This window comes from Ascidiella aspersa, chromosome 1 (assembly GCF_963924565.1).
Source record: "Ascidiella aspersa chromosome 1, kaAscAspe10.2, whole genome shotgun sequence".
NCBI classification, from domain to species: domain Eukaryota; kingdom Metazoa; phylum Chordata; class Ascidiacea; order Phlebobranchia; family Ascidiidae; genus Ascidiella; species Ascidiella aspersa.
The window spans coordinates 11,500,580-11,515,680 of NC_139447.1; the positions used below are offsets into that span (position 1 = coordinate 11,500,580).

At 39.1% G+C, this 15,101-nt stretch overlaps 2 protein-coding genes and 1 non-coding gene across 3 annotated transcripts in view; 1 reads left to right on the top strand and 2 right to left on the bottom strand.

Moving 5' to 3' along the window:
- Positions 1 to 1,507, bottom strand: part of LOC146167501 (neurofibromin-like) — a 47,829-nt gene extending 46,322 nt beyond the window's left edge. Inside the window, exon 1 of the mRNA XM_083391304.1 lies at positions 1,290 to 1,507. The gene's annotated coding sequence lies outside the window, so the exon portion shown is untranslated. The remainder of the gene's footprint in view (positions 1 to 1,289) is intronic.
- Positions 1,508 to 7,756: 6,249 nt separating this feature from the next.
- Positions 7,757 to 13,742, bottom strand: LOC146167502 (chymotrypsinogen A-like). Its single transcript, XM_083385849.1, has 3 exons — positions 13,686 to 13,742; positions 8,409 to 8,636; positions 7,757 to 7,909 (listed from the first exon to the last, which is right to left on the bottom strand). The coding sequence occupies exons 1-3, from the start codon at positions 13,740 to 13,742 to the stop codon at positions 7,757 to 7,759; spliced, it is 438 nt and encodes a 145-aa protein (XP_083241975.1).
- Trnap-cgg (transfer RNA proline (anticodon CGG)) lies at positions 11,672 to 11,751 on the top strand. Its single transcript has one exon. It is a non-coding gene; the product is annotated as a tRNA-Pro (tRNA).
- Positions 13,743 to 15,101: the final 1,359 nt, after the last annotated feature.

Below are 15,101 nucleotides of genomic sequence, written 5' to 3' on the forward strand. Positions count from 1 at the left end.
TGACAAAAAGATCCATGTATGGCAAACAAGCCATAGGTTACACTTACCGACCTCTGCTCTAGTATATCTTTCATTATGGTATCACACATTCTAAAGTCACTAAATATATAAGGTATGTGCATGTGGACCAGTTGATGCAATGTTTAACAAATGTTATAGTTTACCATTAAAACAGAAAGGGATTAACATGGGATTTTTTCCTAAATCTTTACGGCTGGTAAACTGACTGGCCAATTTTTTAGCATATTTAACGGAGGAGTGCTGCATATCACTTCGCGCAAAGTTTGCCCAGGAGCTAGTTTGGAAAGTATGGCAGATTTCGACGAGATCTCGCAGGTGCACGGCCAAAAAATTTTGGGTGACCGGGTGCAACAACAGTAAAAAAAATGCACCTCGGGTGCACTTTTAAATTTCCGATGTACACTGTATTGCATACATTGTCATGTCACCCGATCCGTTAGAAATTGGTGCATTTCTAAGCAAAAAGGTCTACGACAATTAGGGCATCCAATGGCAGAAAAGTCTAGACTTTTAGACCTTGGAAGTCCTGGCAATGCACTAATTTGGACCTTTAGGTAAACTCCCGGCGTAGATAAATTGAAAATATTCATTGAACATTCATAAAAGATAACAAAAAGTGTGAGATGGCATTAATAACACTTGACCCACCCTAACCCAAACCCGAACCCAAATAATGTGCGTTAATGTAATAATTATTGGAATGCTGGTGAGGTAGGTCAAGTATTATTAAACTTAATCTTTTGAAGCACATTGTTAAGTCAAATTAGTGCATTGTCCGAGACCTCAAAGTCTAAAAGTCAGTCTTTTTGATCTTTTGGATGCACTAATTGTCGTAGACCTTTGCTTAAAAATGCACTAATTTCTAACGGATCGGGTGGTCATGTAAACTAATGCGCACAAGCGTTTTACATATTTGGGGACTGGGGTGCAGTTCAGATTTTTTTCGGGGTGCAGTTTTAAAAAGTTGAAAAAAACTCGCGGGTGCACTTGCCATACTTTCCCCAGTGGCCCAGGAGGTACTTGGGCGCTGGTCTAGAATTCTACCACAACGCTGAAAAAATTATTAAATCAACTCAAATTTGGGTTAGGACGCAGGTTAGCGTTTAGGTGTGTAGGATCCTACAATACCATCACTTGTAATGTTTTTAGTCTAAGTGCATGGCATTCAGCCATTCATGTTAAATATCTATTAACAATTTGTATGCCGCGAAAAAAATTGAAATGCTAATCGAAAACTACCATAACATTAAAAAACAAACCATACTCACTTGGCTGAGAAAGCAATTTGCAGCACTTTTTATGAATGAAAGTTGATTGTTTGTTTAGAAAATGATAATCCCCACAAGTAACCGCTAGACGTCAACTGTGATGTTTGAGCGACAACAAAATGTGCCTAGTAGGCCAACCTGTAGGTAGGCTACTGTGTATTCTCGAGAAATGTTTTATTATGCTGTTCTAGAAAATAGTATTTATTGTCCTAGCCCGGTAATAATAAGTATTGGCATCGCTGGAAACTTTTTACAGTCGTTTACAACAATAATCGATTTACTATTCTATGCAGAATTACGCACTGATTCCACTATAAACAGCAAGCACGATACATAATCAGGGGCGTGCAACCTGCGGCCCGCGGAACCAAAATATGTGGCCCGCGGTGTGCTTTGGTTTTTGGCCGCACCATTAAACATTCAGGTAACTGTTAAAAATATTGAAACTTCCTGACTGTTCCTTAGTCTTAGGTTGCCTTATATGGCATGTAATTTTTTAGTTTATTAGAATTAGAATAGAATGTGACTTGCTAACATATTAGAACAGAATGTTTCCTGCTAACATATTAGAATAGAATGTGACCTGCTAACAAAATAAAACTACAAAATGTGTTTTGGATGTTGTTGCGTAAAGTGCACAACTTTGTGTAAGTGAACTGACCGCTGCAATCTTTTTGGTCTTGAAATGCTTTAGAATAGCTACTTGTGGCCATGTAAAGAAAGCATATCAAAAATGTCCGTTTGATCTTTTTCGCTCATTTGAAAAGTAATTGTATTATATTCAATTTCAATGTTCATGTGAGTTGTAAAAAAAGAAACAAATTTCTCTCAGCGCAACTAAAAAGTAGTTTTTTACCACGAACATCTCGATCTAAATAAGTTTCGACAGCTGAGAAAATTTGTCGCTTTTAAGGTGGCATTGTTCGGTTCAACGTACGTGTGTAAGCAATTTTTTGTGGTAGTCACTAACACAGTGGTAGGCCAATTGTGGGCCGTTAGTTATTTTTGAATAGCTTGGTGTTATCTTGTATCGTAGTTGTTGGCTGCATGATAGCCGTACATTCATTGCACTTTATTTTAACAATTGGTGTGGCATATAATGTTTTAAATTGGCTCAGATTGGAAAGACCCAGCACGTACCAAATGTGGTCTTGTGAGCCTGTAAAACTATACTTTTTGCCAACTTTAACTCTAGGTAAACGCAAATTTTTCGCGCTTCGCGCGTATATTCCTTTTTATATAATTTTTTACATAGCATGGCAGTGTTTTGGTCATTAAGCATCATAGAATATTTCACCTTAAAACCAAATATCCCCCTGAATTCGCCACTGTTTTCGTAGTGGTTTTACGTAGTGGGCCTTTAATAGTAGCTCTGAAAAGACTACTTTAGGCCGCCGCAAAAAGTTCGCCGACTACTGCACTAACATTTTGGCGACGAGATATGCAAGTGGCCCGTGGTCTAATCCGAATACACATATTTGGCCCGGCAGTATGAAAGGTTACACGCCCCTGCATAATAGTATTCTACAGCTGATGCTAACATCGAGGCAGACTGTAATGAACATAAAATTTTTTTTTGTCAAAAGATGTTTCATTAATAGACACAATCTCTTGAAGAGGGCGTCATAAAGTAACGTATAAGCGGAGCATCGTAATCAACTAATCTTAATAAGGTGTAGTGTAATCGCGCTAACAAGAGTAAAATGCGTTTACTTTGTTTCTTCTGATAAATGCAGGAAGTCGAACCAGAACCAACCGGTTTTGGTCCAATTTTTCCCGAACCGTAACCCAACCTGAACCGTTTTATGAAAGACACACACAAACATATGTGTTTAATAACATCTGTGATCTAGCCCCTCGGAAGTTGCTTTATGACCAACGATTACGGCTCCCGTATCAATAGTACACCGAAAAGCCATCGCAGACTCGCCTAATCTGTCGATCTATGATGCAAACAGAGCAAGCCAGAAAAACAACTGGCCTGCAGTGAGGTTCGAACTCACGACCTCCGGTCAAGCCGGGACCGTCGCTCAACCAACTGAGCTATGCAGGCTCAGAGAGGAGCGAGTCGAGAAACAACCATGCGCCAATACTTGCACATTTTGTTAGTACAAGCAACTTCACACTGGGGGATCATCAGTCCGTATCAATCAATGAAAGACACACACAAACATATGTGTTTAATAACACCAGTGATCTAGCCCCTCGGAAGTTGCAACTTCTGTTGTTTCTCGACTCCTTCCTCTCTGAGCCTGCATAGCTCAGTTGGTAGAGCGACGGTCCCGCCTTGACCGGATCAGAGGTCGTAAGTTCGAACCTCACTGCAGGCCAGTTGTTTTTCTGGCTTGCTCTGCTTGCATCATAGATCGACAGATTCGGCGAGTCTGCGATGGCTTTTCGGTGAACCGTTTTATGTAAGATTCTGAGGAGCCGAACCGGAACTGAACCGGATTCCAAAAAAATCCTTGAACCCGAACCGAACCTGAACCGGAAAAGTCAAACGGTTCGATTCCCTGGATAAATGTACAAAAATTTGTTGAAAACATATACCCCTACTAAATAAACAAATCAATTCGAAAAAGTTGATCATTTTTGCATTTAGCCTACATAGTAAAATCCGGCCAAAAATAGAGCTTTGGTTGGTGGAGCATTACCAAGTGTCGCTGGATCCGTCGCCTAATATGAATTGTTTCTACCTGCTAGGCCTATTTGACTTACAAAAGCAGTTATCTATTTGTAGGGCTCACAACACAATTTTCCGTGCTTATAACTGTTTTTGTTTTTCGTTATTTATTTTTCTATCAATAGGTATATATTGTAGAGGTCCATTTTAAACAAAGAACGGTCAGATAATTGCGTCCGAAGCACATCTTTGTTGGCCAAAGGTCATTTCAATTCAATGTCTTTGATATTGATAAAAACATGACATAAACTCATGTCTCAATAATTGTGTTACGCGTTTGGCATTTTCGACATTGTCACGACGAACGGTATTTTTTCATGCACTTCTTACATACGGGATTTTCTCACGCTGCAGGCTTACACACTGGAGTCTTTTAATGAACCTTGAATAATTAGGGTAGGCCTAACATAAAGTAATCCGCGCTGTTTTAACCGCGGTTATATATCAAAGCCTGTAGATCTTAATTAATCGGCGTTGCCCGCAAAACTTTTATAAGCGGTTATCGTTTCCACGGCAATACCCCGACGTTATAAAACCAATACCAACTAATGTGTATTGCTTTTACTTACTTTTTCATCAATTTTATTATTACTTTGCTATGTATATTTTACGATGCCAAGTATATAGGCGAATTTTCCATAAAAATTGTCTAACCCTGTTTTTACTCGGGTTTTTAAACTTTGAGTTTTATTGTTAATATAGGCCTACGCGTCAGCGGAACAGTAATCTAATCTGCTGCCAAAAGTTTTGGACCGAAAAATATACGCCTTTTTATTAAAACAATGAACAATTTTTCTGCAGGCTGTCAGGACGTATGTTTGCCTATGAGCAACTAAAGCTTACCGCTGCTTTCAGGTTTTGAAATGTCGAAACACCTGACGTTTTGTTGTTTTATTCCCAATAGGATAAATTGATTCACCGAAATTAAAGTTTGATATTTAAGCAGGAAAGGTTTCAAAAAAGCGTAGGTCTATGGTTATGAATTTTAATTAGTGTTAGCAAGCTTCTATAAAATGACAAATAAAAGGCAAACAGCTAAATCTATTTTCGGACATTAACCGCACGTTGAAAAAAAGCAAGCTTTGAAAGCAAGTCTTTTCCATACTTTTCAGGTGTACTTTTGTCAAAAAAGGTATCTAAAATACAATATTATAATACAAAGTGTGACTTCTTACAAAGGAATGGCCTAAAAACAGCGGCTTGAAATAAGCCGCGGGCTTGGTTAAATTGCTTGGCGCCCGCGGGTTTCATTAAGTTCAATAATTCCTAGAGGGAGCATCTCATTGCGGCAAAACAAGTTCGCATTGTAAAAAATTGTAATAAATTTCCTTTATGGACATTTGTTTATATTGAAGGCCGGTCCGCGACAAAACTTTAGTTTTAAACCGGTCCGCAGTGCAAAAAAGGATGCCGACCCCTGTTTTAACCGATAGCCTAATAGGTAACATTTTTAAGCTTGATTGCGGATTCCTTATTAGGTATGTTTTGTGCTATAAAAATGTGCTCTTGTTATACTGTTGGTGGATTGGAAGGGGTATGGGTAGGCAGACACAATTTTTAAACATTCCGACGTACGTTTGAGTTTAGTGTCGCTCCGGTTTGCAGCGTTATCATGGTATTGTCGTAGTCCATATTGTTTGAGTTCCAAAAGGGATGTTTAACAAAATCGTATACCAAAATTGATTGACAAAGCAGTTAGTGTTTATTTAAAGCATATAACAATTTTTGTTTGTGATTTTTGGTCTACGATAACAGTATTTCAAAAACTGTTCTCCAAGGCAGACCAGTATGACAGTTAATATATTTTGGTGATCTGTTGAACTTTTTTCAGTTTGGGAGTTCAATTTGAAATACAAATAGACGTGCCTTAAGCAAGCGAGAAAACTATTTCAAAGGCGTCGGTAGAACTTTGTAAAACTTGGCTCAGAAGTAGGCTACATTGTCATTAACTTTTCCAGGTGAAGTGGTGCTGCTCCCCCATTACCACAGACAAACAGCAAAGTCCTCATACAAGTTGCAACTTCCATCTTAATCAGCTCCTTATGTTACTATTTTAGGCTCCGCGGCACCTGCCTAAATTCTCACTAACGGATAAGCCGAAGGCAACGTGGAAGTCTATCGCAGCGGACCTGTACAAACATACACTCTTTGCGCGTTCGTTTTGCCACATCAGCAAAATAATTGTAGCTGAAAAGCCATAGCGTCGCGTTCCCAGGCTGCCTAATGAAAAACAAGACTTGCCTTTGTATTATTGTGTCGAGAGAATACAATTAATTATAGTACTGTGTCATGCATGGTTGTGCACTGGCGTCTTTAAAAAAATGTCATTTTAAAAAGCTAAACATTGTTTGACGCCTAAGGCGCATCCTAATTTTGGCTATATAGCAACTTGATTTTGGTAAAGCGATACTAACAAACACCAACTAACCTAACAGCTTGTGTAATGGTATAAATGTAAAGTTAAAATTTTTAATCTTGTTGCTTGTAGAATTTATTAAATTTTTTAACACGTTTTTTTGCCGAGTCAGGCTACAAAAACCCGCATAGCAAATCTGTCTTATGCGACCCTTCGCAACACAACTTTTAAGACCAGTGTATCTGAATAAAACATATTGTATCTGATAAAAGTTCCATAATTTTTCCTTAAAATCGCCGTGTTTAAATATACCTTTATACCAGTGGTTCTCAACCTTTTATGCTTCTTGGCCCCCTTTGAAAGGATCTTAACCATCGTGGACCCCTGCTTATTAAAATAGCATTGTGTTTAACTGCTTTCATTGTTTTACTTCTTCGCGTTAATAACAAATACAGATATGATCCAACGAAAAAATGCACTTGCTTTCTAAAAATTTACCAAATGAAGCGCGAAAAAATCTTCACTATTTGATTTAAAATGCAAAATTTAATTTGGATTTAGAGGTGTACGTGACGCATTGAGCACAGACAAAATATATATATGTACATTCCTTGATATGTTGGCATTGTTTAAGTGGTGGGGTTGTTATCTAAAGGCCCAAGGTTAAAATCGTTGAAAAATTAGCACAGAACAATTTACAATGCCTTTTTAGCTTTATGAGGCTTTAAGTTGTCGCTGTGTTTCTTGCGATAAAACGGACATATTGCAAAGGCGGTATAATAAACCGTTGCGGCCCGCGAGCCGTATTTTGCCCAGGTCTGCGTTAGTTGCTCGCCCAACAACACTTTATTTACACCTAATGATTAGACGTAGGTTGTCGGCAAGTAATTGGCCGCCCGAAAAAACGCTGACACCACACTACATGACTATAGCTATATAAAGCAGCACAGTAATCGACAGGCATTTATCCAAACTACCTATAGCTAGAGAGTGATGCCCGAGGCCCCCCAATAACCGCTCCATGCCCCCCCCCCCCCCCCAGGAGGGCCGAGGGCACCGTTGAGAGACCCTGCTTTATACCAAGCTCGTGTAAACATAAAGTCATACCATTTAACCTAAATTACTGACGGATGTATAACAGCATTACAACGTCACTTTATTTGAGTTACGCGCTGCCTTTCGTGTTCATATTAGAAAATAATATGCTATAACTAGTTAAGACATTCTTCGCGGATTTTGCATTACCGCCGATGGGTTGAATTACCGCCGGTCGTCTACTGTTTGTCTTCTGATTTCTAGGCGTAGAGGCGCCTATAGTTTTGGCAACAACGAGACATTTAAATCTTAAAAGGAGCATAGGCGAATACGTGACAACCGACACTGAAATTTATTATCGGCAAACGCGGCACGAGTATGCTACAAATGCATTTATCTGCTCAATTCTGAGTAGATCCAGTCGAGTGCGACCGCGTTGTTGGACCACATTGCGACTCCGTTGCAATAGGTGCTTCCCCACGAAGTGTTTCCGACCAGAATCCAACCTGCCGTTGTGTAGACGGCCAAGGGTCCACCGGAATCACCCTGCGTTGTTGTAACACACTCAAGGTTCAATTCTTTTGAACAGCTATGTTAATGCGAACGCCGTGTTTTAACACCCAGCGGATTGTTAAAAGCATTGATATCAAAGTATAGCACATTACATAAGCTTATTAAATTTAATATCTTTTTAAGTTGAAAAGCAAACTAAGACAGGCAAACGTGTCTTCCCTAAAAAGCGTCTACCGCGAGACATTGTCTCCTTAAGGTTTTAATAGGCAGCAGGCTAATGCCCTCATAGTGTTTATTTAGCTAAGGATGTTACATCATTATATTGCGCCTTTGGATAATTTACCAGGAACACTGTACGTGAGGTCTATATGCGCAGGTTCTTTTCAGTGGTCACCATTGAAAATGAGGGGAAACAGAATTTTTATTAAGGTCGAAAGAACTAGCCGTTTTACGTGGATAACTCTGTCGCCCCCGGTGGTGCTACTTTAGCCGGCAGCCAATAGTGCTGGCTTACTATACCCGACAGACTTACGTAGCAGGCTCCTGGCCCCTGTCCACCGGCGCACACCATTTGGTTGGTAATCCTGCCGAGGCCGACAATAGTAGTGCACGCCGATTTCGATATGATGGGCACCATTGCATACTGTAGGTAGGTGGCGGCTGAGTTCTGGTTGGTTCCGCTCATCTGCCCCCAGCCGGTAATCTGGGCGGTTGCGCCCGTGAAGTCTTGTCCGGGGCTTGGAAGATTGATGGGGTAAACCTGTAAAAACGTCGTGTGAAAGTAAAAGCTAATTTTGTTGGAGCTTTGAAATTTTATATTCCAGTCAAACGCCCGGCCATACATCGGTGCATTTGCTCCCTCTGAATTGAGTACCAAACTTCGCTAACTTTAACTAAATGAAACGCAAATTTTGGAGCGTAATGTTTGGAGGTTGTAGTAAGATGTAATACGAATATCAAAAGAACGTTCAAAATGATACCTACTTCTGTATGGGCTTTGATATTCTTAAACGCAAATGTTTTTCGTCGAATATTTTTCATTTTTTTTAGTATTTGTTTTATGCAATGACCACCTTATTTCAGACCTCTTGTTAAAGGCTGGAGAATAGTATTGATATTAATCTTGAGACAATGCAGCCAGCGTCCCTAACCAAACTATACTAAGACTTTTTCTTAAAAGGTGTTTAGCCGTTTAGGGGACTGGGGTGCAGTTCAGATTTTTTTCGGGGTGCAGTTTTAAAAAGTTGAAAAAAACTCGCGGGTGCACTTGCCATACTTTCCCCAGTGGCCCAGGAGGTACTTGGGCGCTGGTCTAGAATTCTACCACAACGCTGAAAAAATTATTAAATCAACTCAAATTTGGGTTAGGACGCAGGTTAGCGTTTAGGTGTGTAGGATCCTACAATACATCACTTGTAATGTTTTTAGTCTAAGTGCATGGCATTCAGCCATTCATGTTAAATATCTATTAACAATTTGTATGCCGCGAAAAAAATTGAAAGGCTAATCGAAAACTACCATAACATTAAAAAACAAACCATACTCACTTGGCTGAGAAAGCAATTTGCAGCACTTTTTATGAATGAAAGTTGATTGTTTGTTTAGAAAATGATAATCCCCACAAGTAACCGCTAGACGTCAACTGTGATGTTTGAGCGACAACAAAATGTGCCTAGTAGACCAACCTGTAGGTAGGCTACTGTGTATTCTCGAGAAATGTTTTATTATGCTGTTCTAGAAAATAGTATTTATTGTCCTAGCCCGGTAATAATAAGTATTGGCATCGCTGGAAACTTTTTACAGTCGTTTACAACAATAATCGATTTACTATTCTATGCAGAATTACGCACTGATTCCACTATAAACAGCAAGCACGATACATAATAGCAGGGGCGTGCAACCTGCGGCCCGCGGAACCAAAATATGTGGCCCGCGGTGTGCTTTGGTTTTTGGCCGCACCACTAAACATTCAGGTAACTGTTAAAATATTGAAACTTCCTGACTGTTCCTTAGTCTTAGGTTGCCTTATATAGCGTGTAATTTTTTAGTTTATTAGAATTAGAATAGAATGTGACTTGCTAACATATTAGAACAGAATGTTTCCTGCTAACATATTAGAATAGAATGTGACCTGCTAACAAAATAAAACTACAAAATGTGTTTTGGATGTTGTTGCGTAAAGTGCACAACTTTGTGTAAGTGAACTGACCGCTGCAATCTTTTTGGTCTTGAAATGCTTTAGAATAGCTACTTGTGGCCATGTAAAGAAAGCATATTAAAAATGTCCGTTTGATCTTTTTCGCTCATTTGAAATGTAATTGTATTATATTCAATTTCAATGTTCATGTGAGTTGTAAAAAAAGAAACAAATTTCTTTCAGCGCAACTAAAAAGTAGTTTTTTACCACGAACATCTCGATCTAAATAAGTTTCGACAGCTGAGAAAATTTGTCGCTTTTAAGGTGGCATTGTTCGGTTCAACGTACGTGTGTAAGCAATTTTTTGTGGTAGTCACTAACACAGTGGTAGGCCAATTGTGGGCCGTTAGTTATTTTTGAATAGCTTGGTGTTATCTTGTATCGTAGTTGTTGGCTGCATGATAGCCGTACATTCATTGCACTTTATTTTAACAATTGGTGTGGCATATAATGTTTTAAATTGGCTCAGATTGGAAAGACCCAGCACGTACCAAATGTGGTCTTGTGAGCCTGTAAAACTATACTTTTTGCCAACTTTAACTCTAGGTAAACGCAAATTTTTCGCGCTTCGCGCGTATATTCCTTTTTATATAATGTTTTATATAGCATGGCAGTGTTTTGGTCATTAAGCATTATAGAATATTTCACCTTAAAACCAAATATCCCCCTGAATTCGCCACTGTTTTCGTAGTGGTTTTACGTAGTGGGCCTTCAATAGTAGCTCTGAAAAGACTACTTTAGGCCGCAACAAAAAGTTCGCCGACTACTGCACTAACATTTTGGCGACGAGATATGCAAGTGGCCCGTGGTCTAATCCGAATACACATATTTGGCCCGGCAGTATGAAAGGTTACACGCCCCTGCATAATAGTATTCTACAGCTGATGCTATCATCGAGGCAGACTGTAATGAACATAAAATTTTTTTTGTCAAAAGATGATTCATTAATAGACACAATCTCTTGAAGAGGGCGTCATAAAGTAACGTATAAGCGGAGCATCGTAATCAACTAATCTTAATAAGGTGTAGTGTAATCGCGCTAACAAGAGTAAAATGCGTTTACTTTGTTTCTTCTGATAAATGCAGGAAGTCGAACCAGAACCAACCGGTTTTGGTCCAATTTTTCCCGAACCGTAACCCAACCTGAACCGTTTTATGAAAGACACACACAAACATATGTGTTTAATAACATCTGTGATCTAGCCCCTCGGAAGTTGCTTTATGACCAACGATTACGGCATCCGTATCAACAGTACACCGAAAAGCCATCGCAGACTCGCCGAATCTGTCGATCTATGATGCAAACAGAGCAAGCCAGAAAAACAACTGGCCTGCAGTGAGGTTCGAACTCACGACCTCCGGTCAAGCCGGGACCGTCGCTCAACCAACTGAGCTATGCAGGCTCAGAGAGGAGCGAGTCGAGAAACAACCATGCGCCAATACTTGCACATTTTGTTAGTACAAGCAACTTCACACTGGGGGATCATCAGTCCGTATCAATCAATGAAAGACACACACAAACATGTGTTCAACAACACCGGTGATCTAGCCCCTCGGAAGTTGCAACTTCTGTTGTTTCTCGACTCGCTCCTCTCTGAGCCTGCATAGCTCAGTTGGTAGAGCGACGGTCCCGGCTTGACCGGATCAGAGGTCGTGAGTTCGAACCTCACTGCAGGCCAGTTGTTTTTCTGGCTTTCTCTGCTTGCATCATAGATCGACAGATTCGGCGAGTCTGCGATGGCTTTTCGGTGAACCGTTTTATGTAAGATTCTGAGGAGCCGAACCGGAACTGAACCGGATTCCAAAAAAATCCTTGAACCCGAACCGAACCTGAACCAGAAAAGTCAAACGGTTCGATTCCCTGGATAAATGTACAAAAATTTGTTGAAAACATATACCCCTACTAAATAAACAAATCAATTCGAGAAAGTTGATCATTTTTGCATTTAGCCTACATAGTAAAATCCGGCCAAAAATAGAGCTTTGGTTGGTGGAGCATTACCAAGTGTCGCTGGCTCCGTCGCCTAATATGAATTGTTTCTACCTGCTAGGCCTATTTGACTTACAAAGCAGTTATCTATTTGTAGGGCTCACAACACAATTTTCCGTGCTTATAACTGTTTTTGTTTTTCGTTATTTATTTTTCTATCAATAGGTTGAAATATTGTAGAGGTCCATTTTAAACAAAGAACGGTCAGATAATTGCGTCCGAAGCACATCTTTGTTGGGCAAAGTTCATTTCAATTCAATGTCTTTGATATTGATAAAAACATGACATAAACTCATGTCTCAATAATTGTGTTACGCGTTTGGCATTTTCGACATTGTCACGACGAACGGTATTTTTTCATGCACTTCTTTCATACGGGATTTTCTCACGCTGCAGGCTTACACACTGGAGTCTTTTAATGAACCTTGAATAATTAGGGTAGGCCTAACATAAAGTAATCCGCGCTGTTTTAACCGCGGTTATATATCAAAGCCTGTAGATCATAATTAATCGGCGTTGCCCGCAAAACTTTTATAAGCGGTTATCGTTTCCACGGCAATACCCCGACGTTATAAAACCAATACCAACTAATGTGTATTGCTTTTACTTACTTTTTCATCAATTTTATTATTACTTTGCTATGTATATTTGACGATGCCAAAGGCGAATTTTCCATAAAAAATGTCTAACCCTGTTTTTACTCGGTTTTTTAAACTTTGAGTTTTATTGTTAATATAGGCCTACGCGTCAGCGAAACAGTAATCTAATCTGCTGCCAAAAGTTTTGGACCGAAAAATATACGCCTTTTTATTAAAACAATGAACAATTTTTCTGCAGACTGTCAGGACGTATGTTTGCCTATGAGCAACTAAAGCTTACCGCTGCTTTCAGGTTTTGAAATGTCGAAACACCTGACGTTTTGTTGTTTTATTCCCAATAGGATAAATTGATTCACCGAAATTAAAGTTTGATATTTAAGCAGGAAAGGTTTCAAAAAAGCGTAGGTCTATGGTTATGAATTTTAATTAGTGTTAGCAAGCTTCTATAAAATGACAAATAAAAGGCAAACAGCTAAATCTATTTTCGGACATTAACCGCACGTTGAAAAAAAGCAAGCTTTGAAAGCAAGTCTTTTCCATACTTTTCAGGTGTACTTTTGTCAAAAAAGGTATCTAAAATACAATATTATAAACAAAGTGTGACTTCTTACAAAGGAATGGCCTAAAAACAGCGGCTTGAAATAAGCCGCGGGCTTGGTTAAATTGCTTGGCGGGCCGGATTCCGCCCGCGGGTTTCATTAAGTTCAATAATTCCTAGAGGACGCATCTCATTGCGGCAAAACAAGTTCGCATTGTAAAAAATTGTAATAAATTTCCTTTATGGACATTTGTTTATATTGAAGGTCGGTCCGCGACAAAACTTTAGTTTTAAACCGGTCCGCAGTGCAAAAAACGATGCCGACCCCTGTTTTAACCGATTGCCTAATAGGTAACACTTTTAAGCTTGATTGCGGATTCCTTATTAGGTATGTTTTGTGCTATAAAAATGTGCTCTTGTTATACTGTTGGTGGATTGGAAGGGGTATGGGTAGGCAGACACAATTTTTAAACATTCCGACGTACGTTTGAGTTTAGTGTCGCTCCGGTTTGCAGCGTTATCATGGTATTGTCGTAGTCCATATTGTTTGAGTTACAAAAGGGATGTTTAACAAAATCGTATACCAAAATTGATTGACAAAGCAGTTAGTGTTTATTTAAAGCATATAACAATTTTTGTTTGTGATTTTTGGTCTACGATAACAGTATTTCAAAAACTGTTCTCCAAGGCAGACCAGTATGACAGTTAATATATTTTGGTGATCTGTTGAACTTTTTTCAGTTTGGGAGTTAAATTTGAAATACAAATAGACGTGCCTTAAGCAAGCGAGAAAACTATTTCAAAGGCGTCGGTAGAACTTTGTAAAACTTGGCTCAGAAGTAGGCTACATTGTCATTAACTTTTCCAGGTGAAGTGGTGCTGCTCCCCCATTACCACAGACAAACAGCAAAGTCCTCATAAAAGTTGCAACTTCCATCTTAATCAGCTCCTTATGTTACTATTTTAGGCTCCGCGGCACCTGCCTAAATTCTCACTAACGGATAAGCCGAAGGCAACGTGGAAGTCTATCGCAGCGGACCTGTACAAACATACACTCTTTGCGCGTTCGTTTTGCCACATCAGCAAAATAATTGTAACTGAAAAGCCATAGCGTCGCGTTCCCAGGCTGCCTAATGAAAAACAAGACTTGCCTATGTATTATTGTGTCGAGAGAATACAATTAATTATAGTACTGTGTCATGCATGGTTGTGCACTGGCGTCTATAAAAAAATGTCATTTTAAAAAGCTAAACATTATTTGACGCCTAAGGCGCATCCTAATTTTGGCTATATAGCAACTTGATTTTGGTAAAGCGATACTAACAAACACCAACTAACCTAACAGCTTGTGTAATGGTATAAATGTAAAGTTAAAATTTTTAATCTTGTTGCTTGTAGAATTTATCAAATTTTTAAACACGTTTTTTGCCGAGTCAGGCTACAAAAACCCGCATAGCAAATCTGTCTTATGCGACCCTTCGCAACACAACTTTTAAGACCAGTGTATCTGAATAAAACATATTGTATCTGATAAAAGTTCCATAATTTTTCCTTAAAATCGCCGTGTTTAAATATACCTTTATACCAGTGGTTCTCAACCTTTTATGCTTCTTGGCCCCCTTTGAAAGGATCTTAACCATCGTGGACCCCTGCTTATTAAAATAGCATTGTGTTTAACTGCTTTCATTGTTTTACTTCTTCGCGTTAATAACAAATACAGATATGATCCAACGAAAAAATGCACTTGCTTTCTAAAAATTTACCAAATGAAGCGCGAAAAAATCTTCACTATTTGATTTAAAATGCAAAATTTAATTTGGATTTAGAGGTGTACGTGACGCATTGAGCACAGACAAAATATATATATGTACATTCCTGATATGTTGGCATTGTTTAAGTGG

Coding starts and splice junctions, on each gene's coding strand:
- LOC146167502 (XM_083385849.1), bottom strand. CDS start 13,742: ATGGACTACGACAATACCATGATAACGCTGCAAACCGGAGCGACACTA. Junction 8,637..13,685: donor GAGCGACACTAAACTCAAAC/GTACGTCGGAAT, acceptor ACGTTTTTACAG/GTTTACCCCATCAATCTTCC. Junction 7,910..8,408: donor AGGGGCCAGGAGCCTGCTAC/GTAAGTCTGTCG, acceptor ACAACAACGCAG/GGTGATTCCGGTGGACCCTT.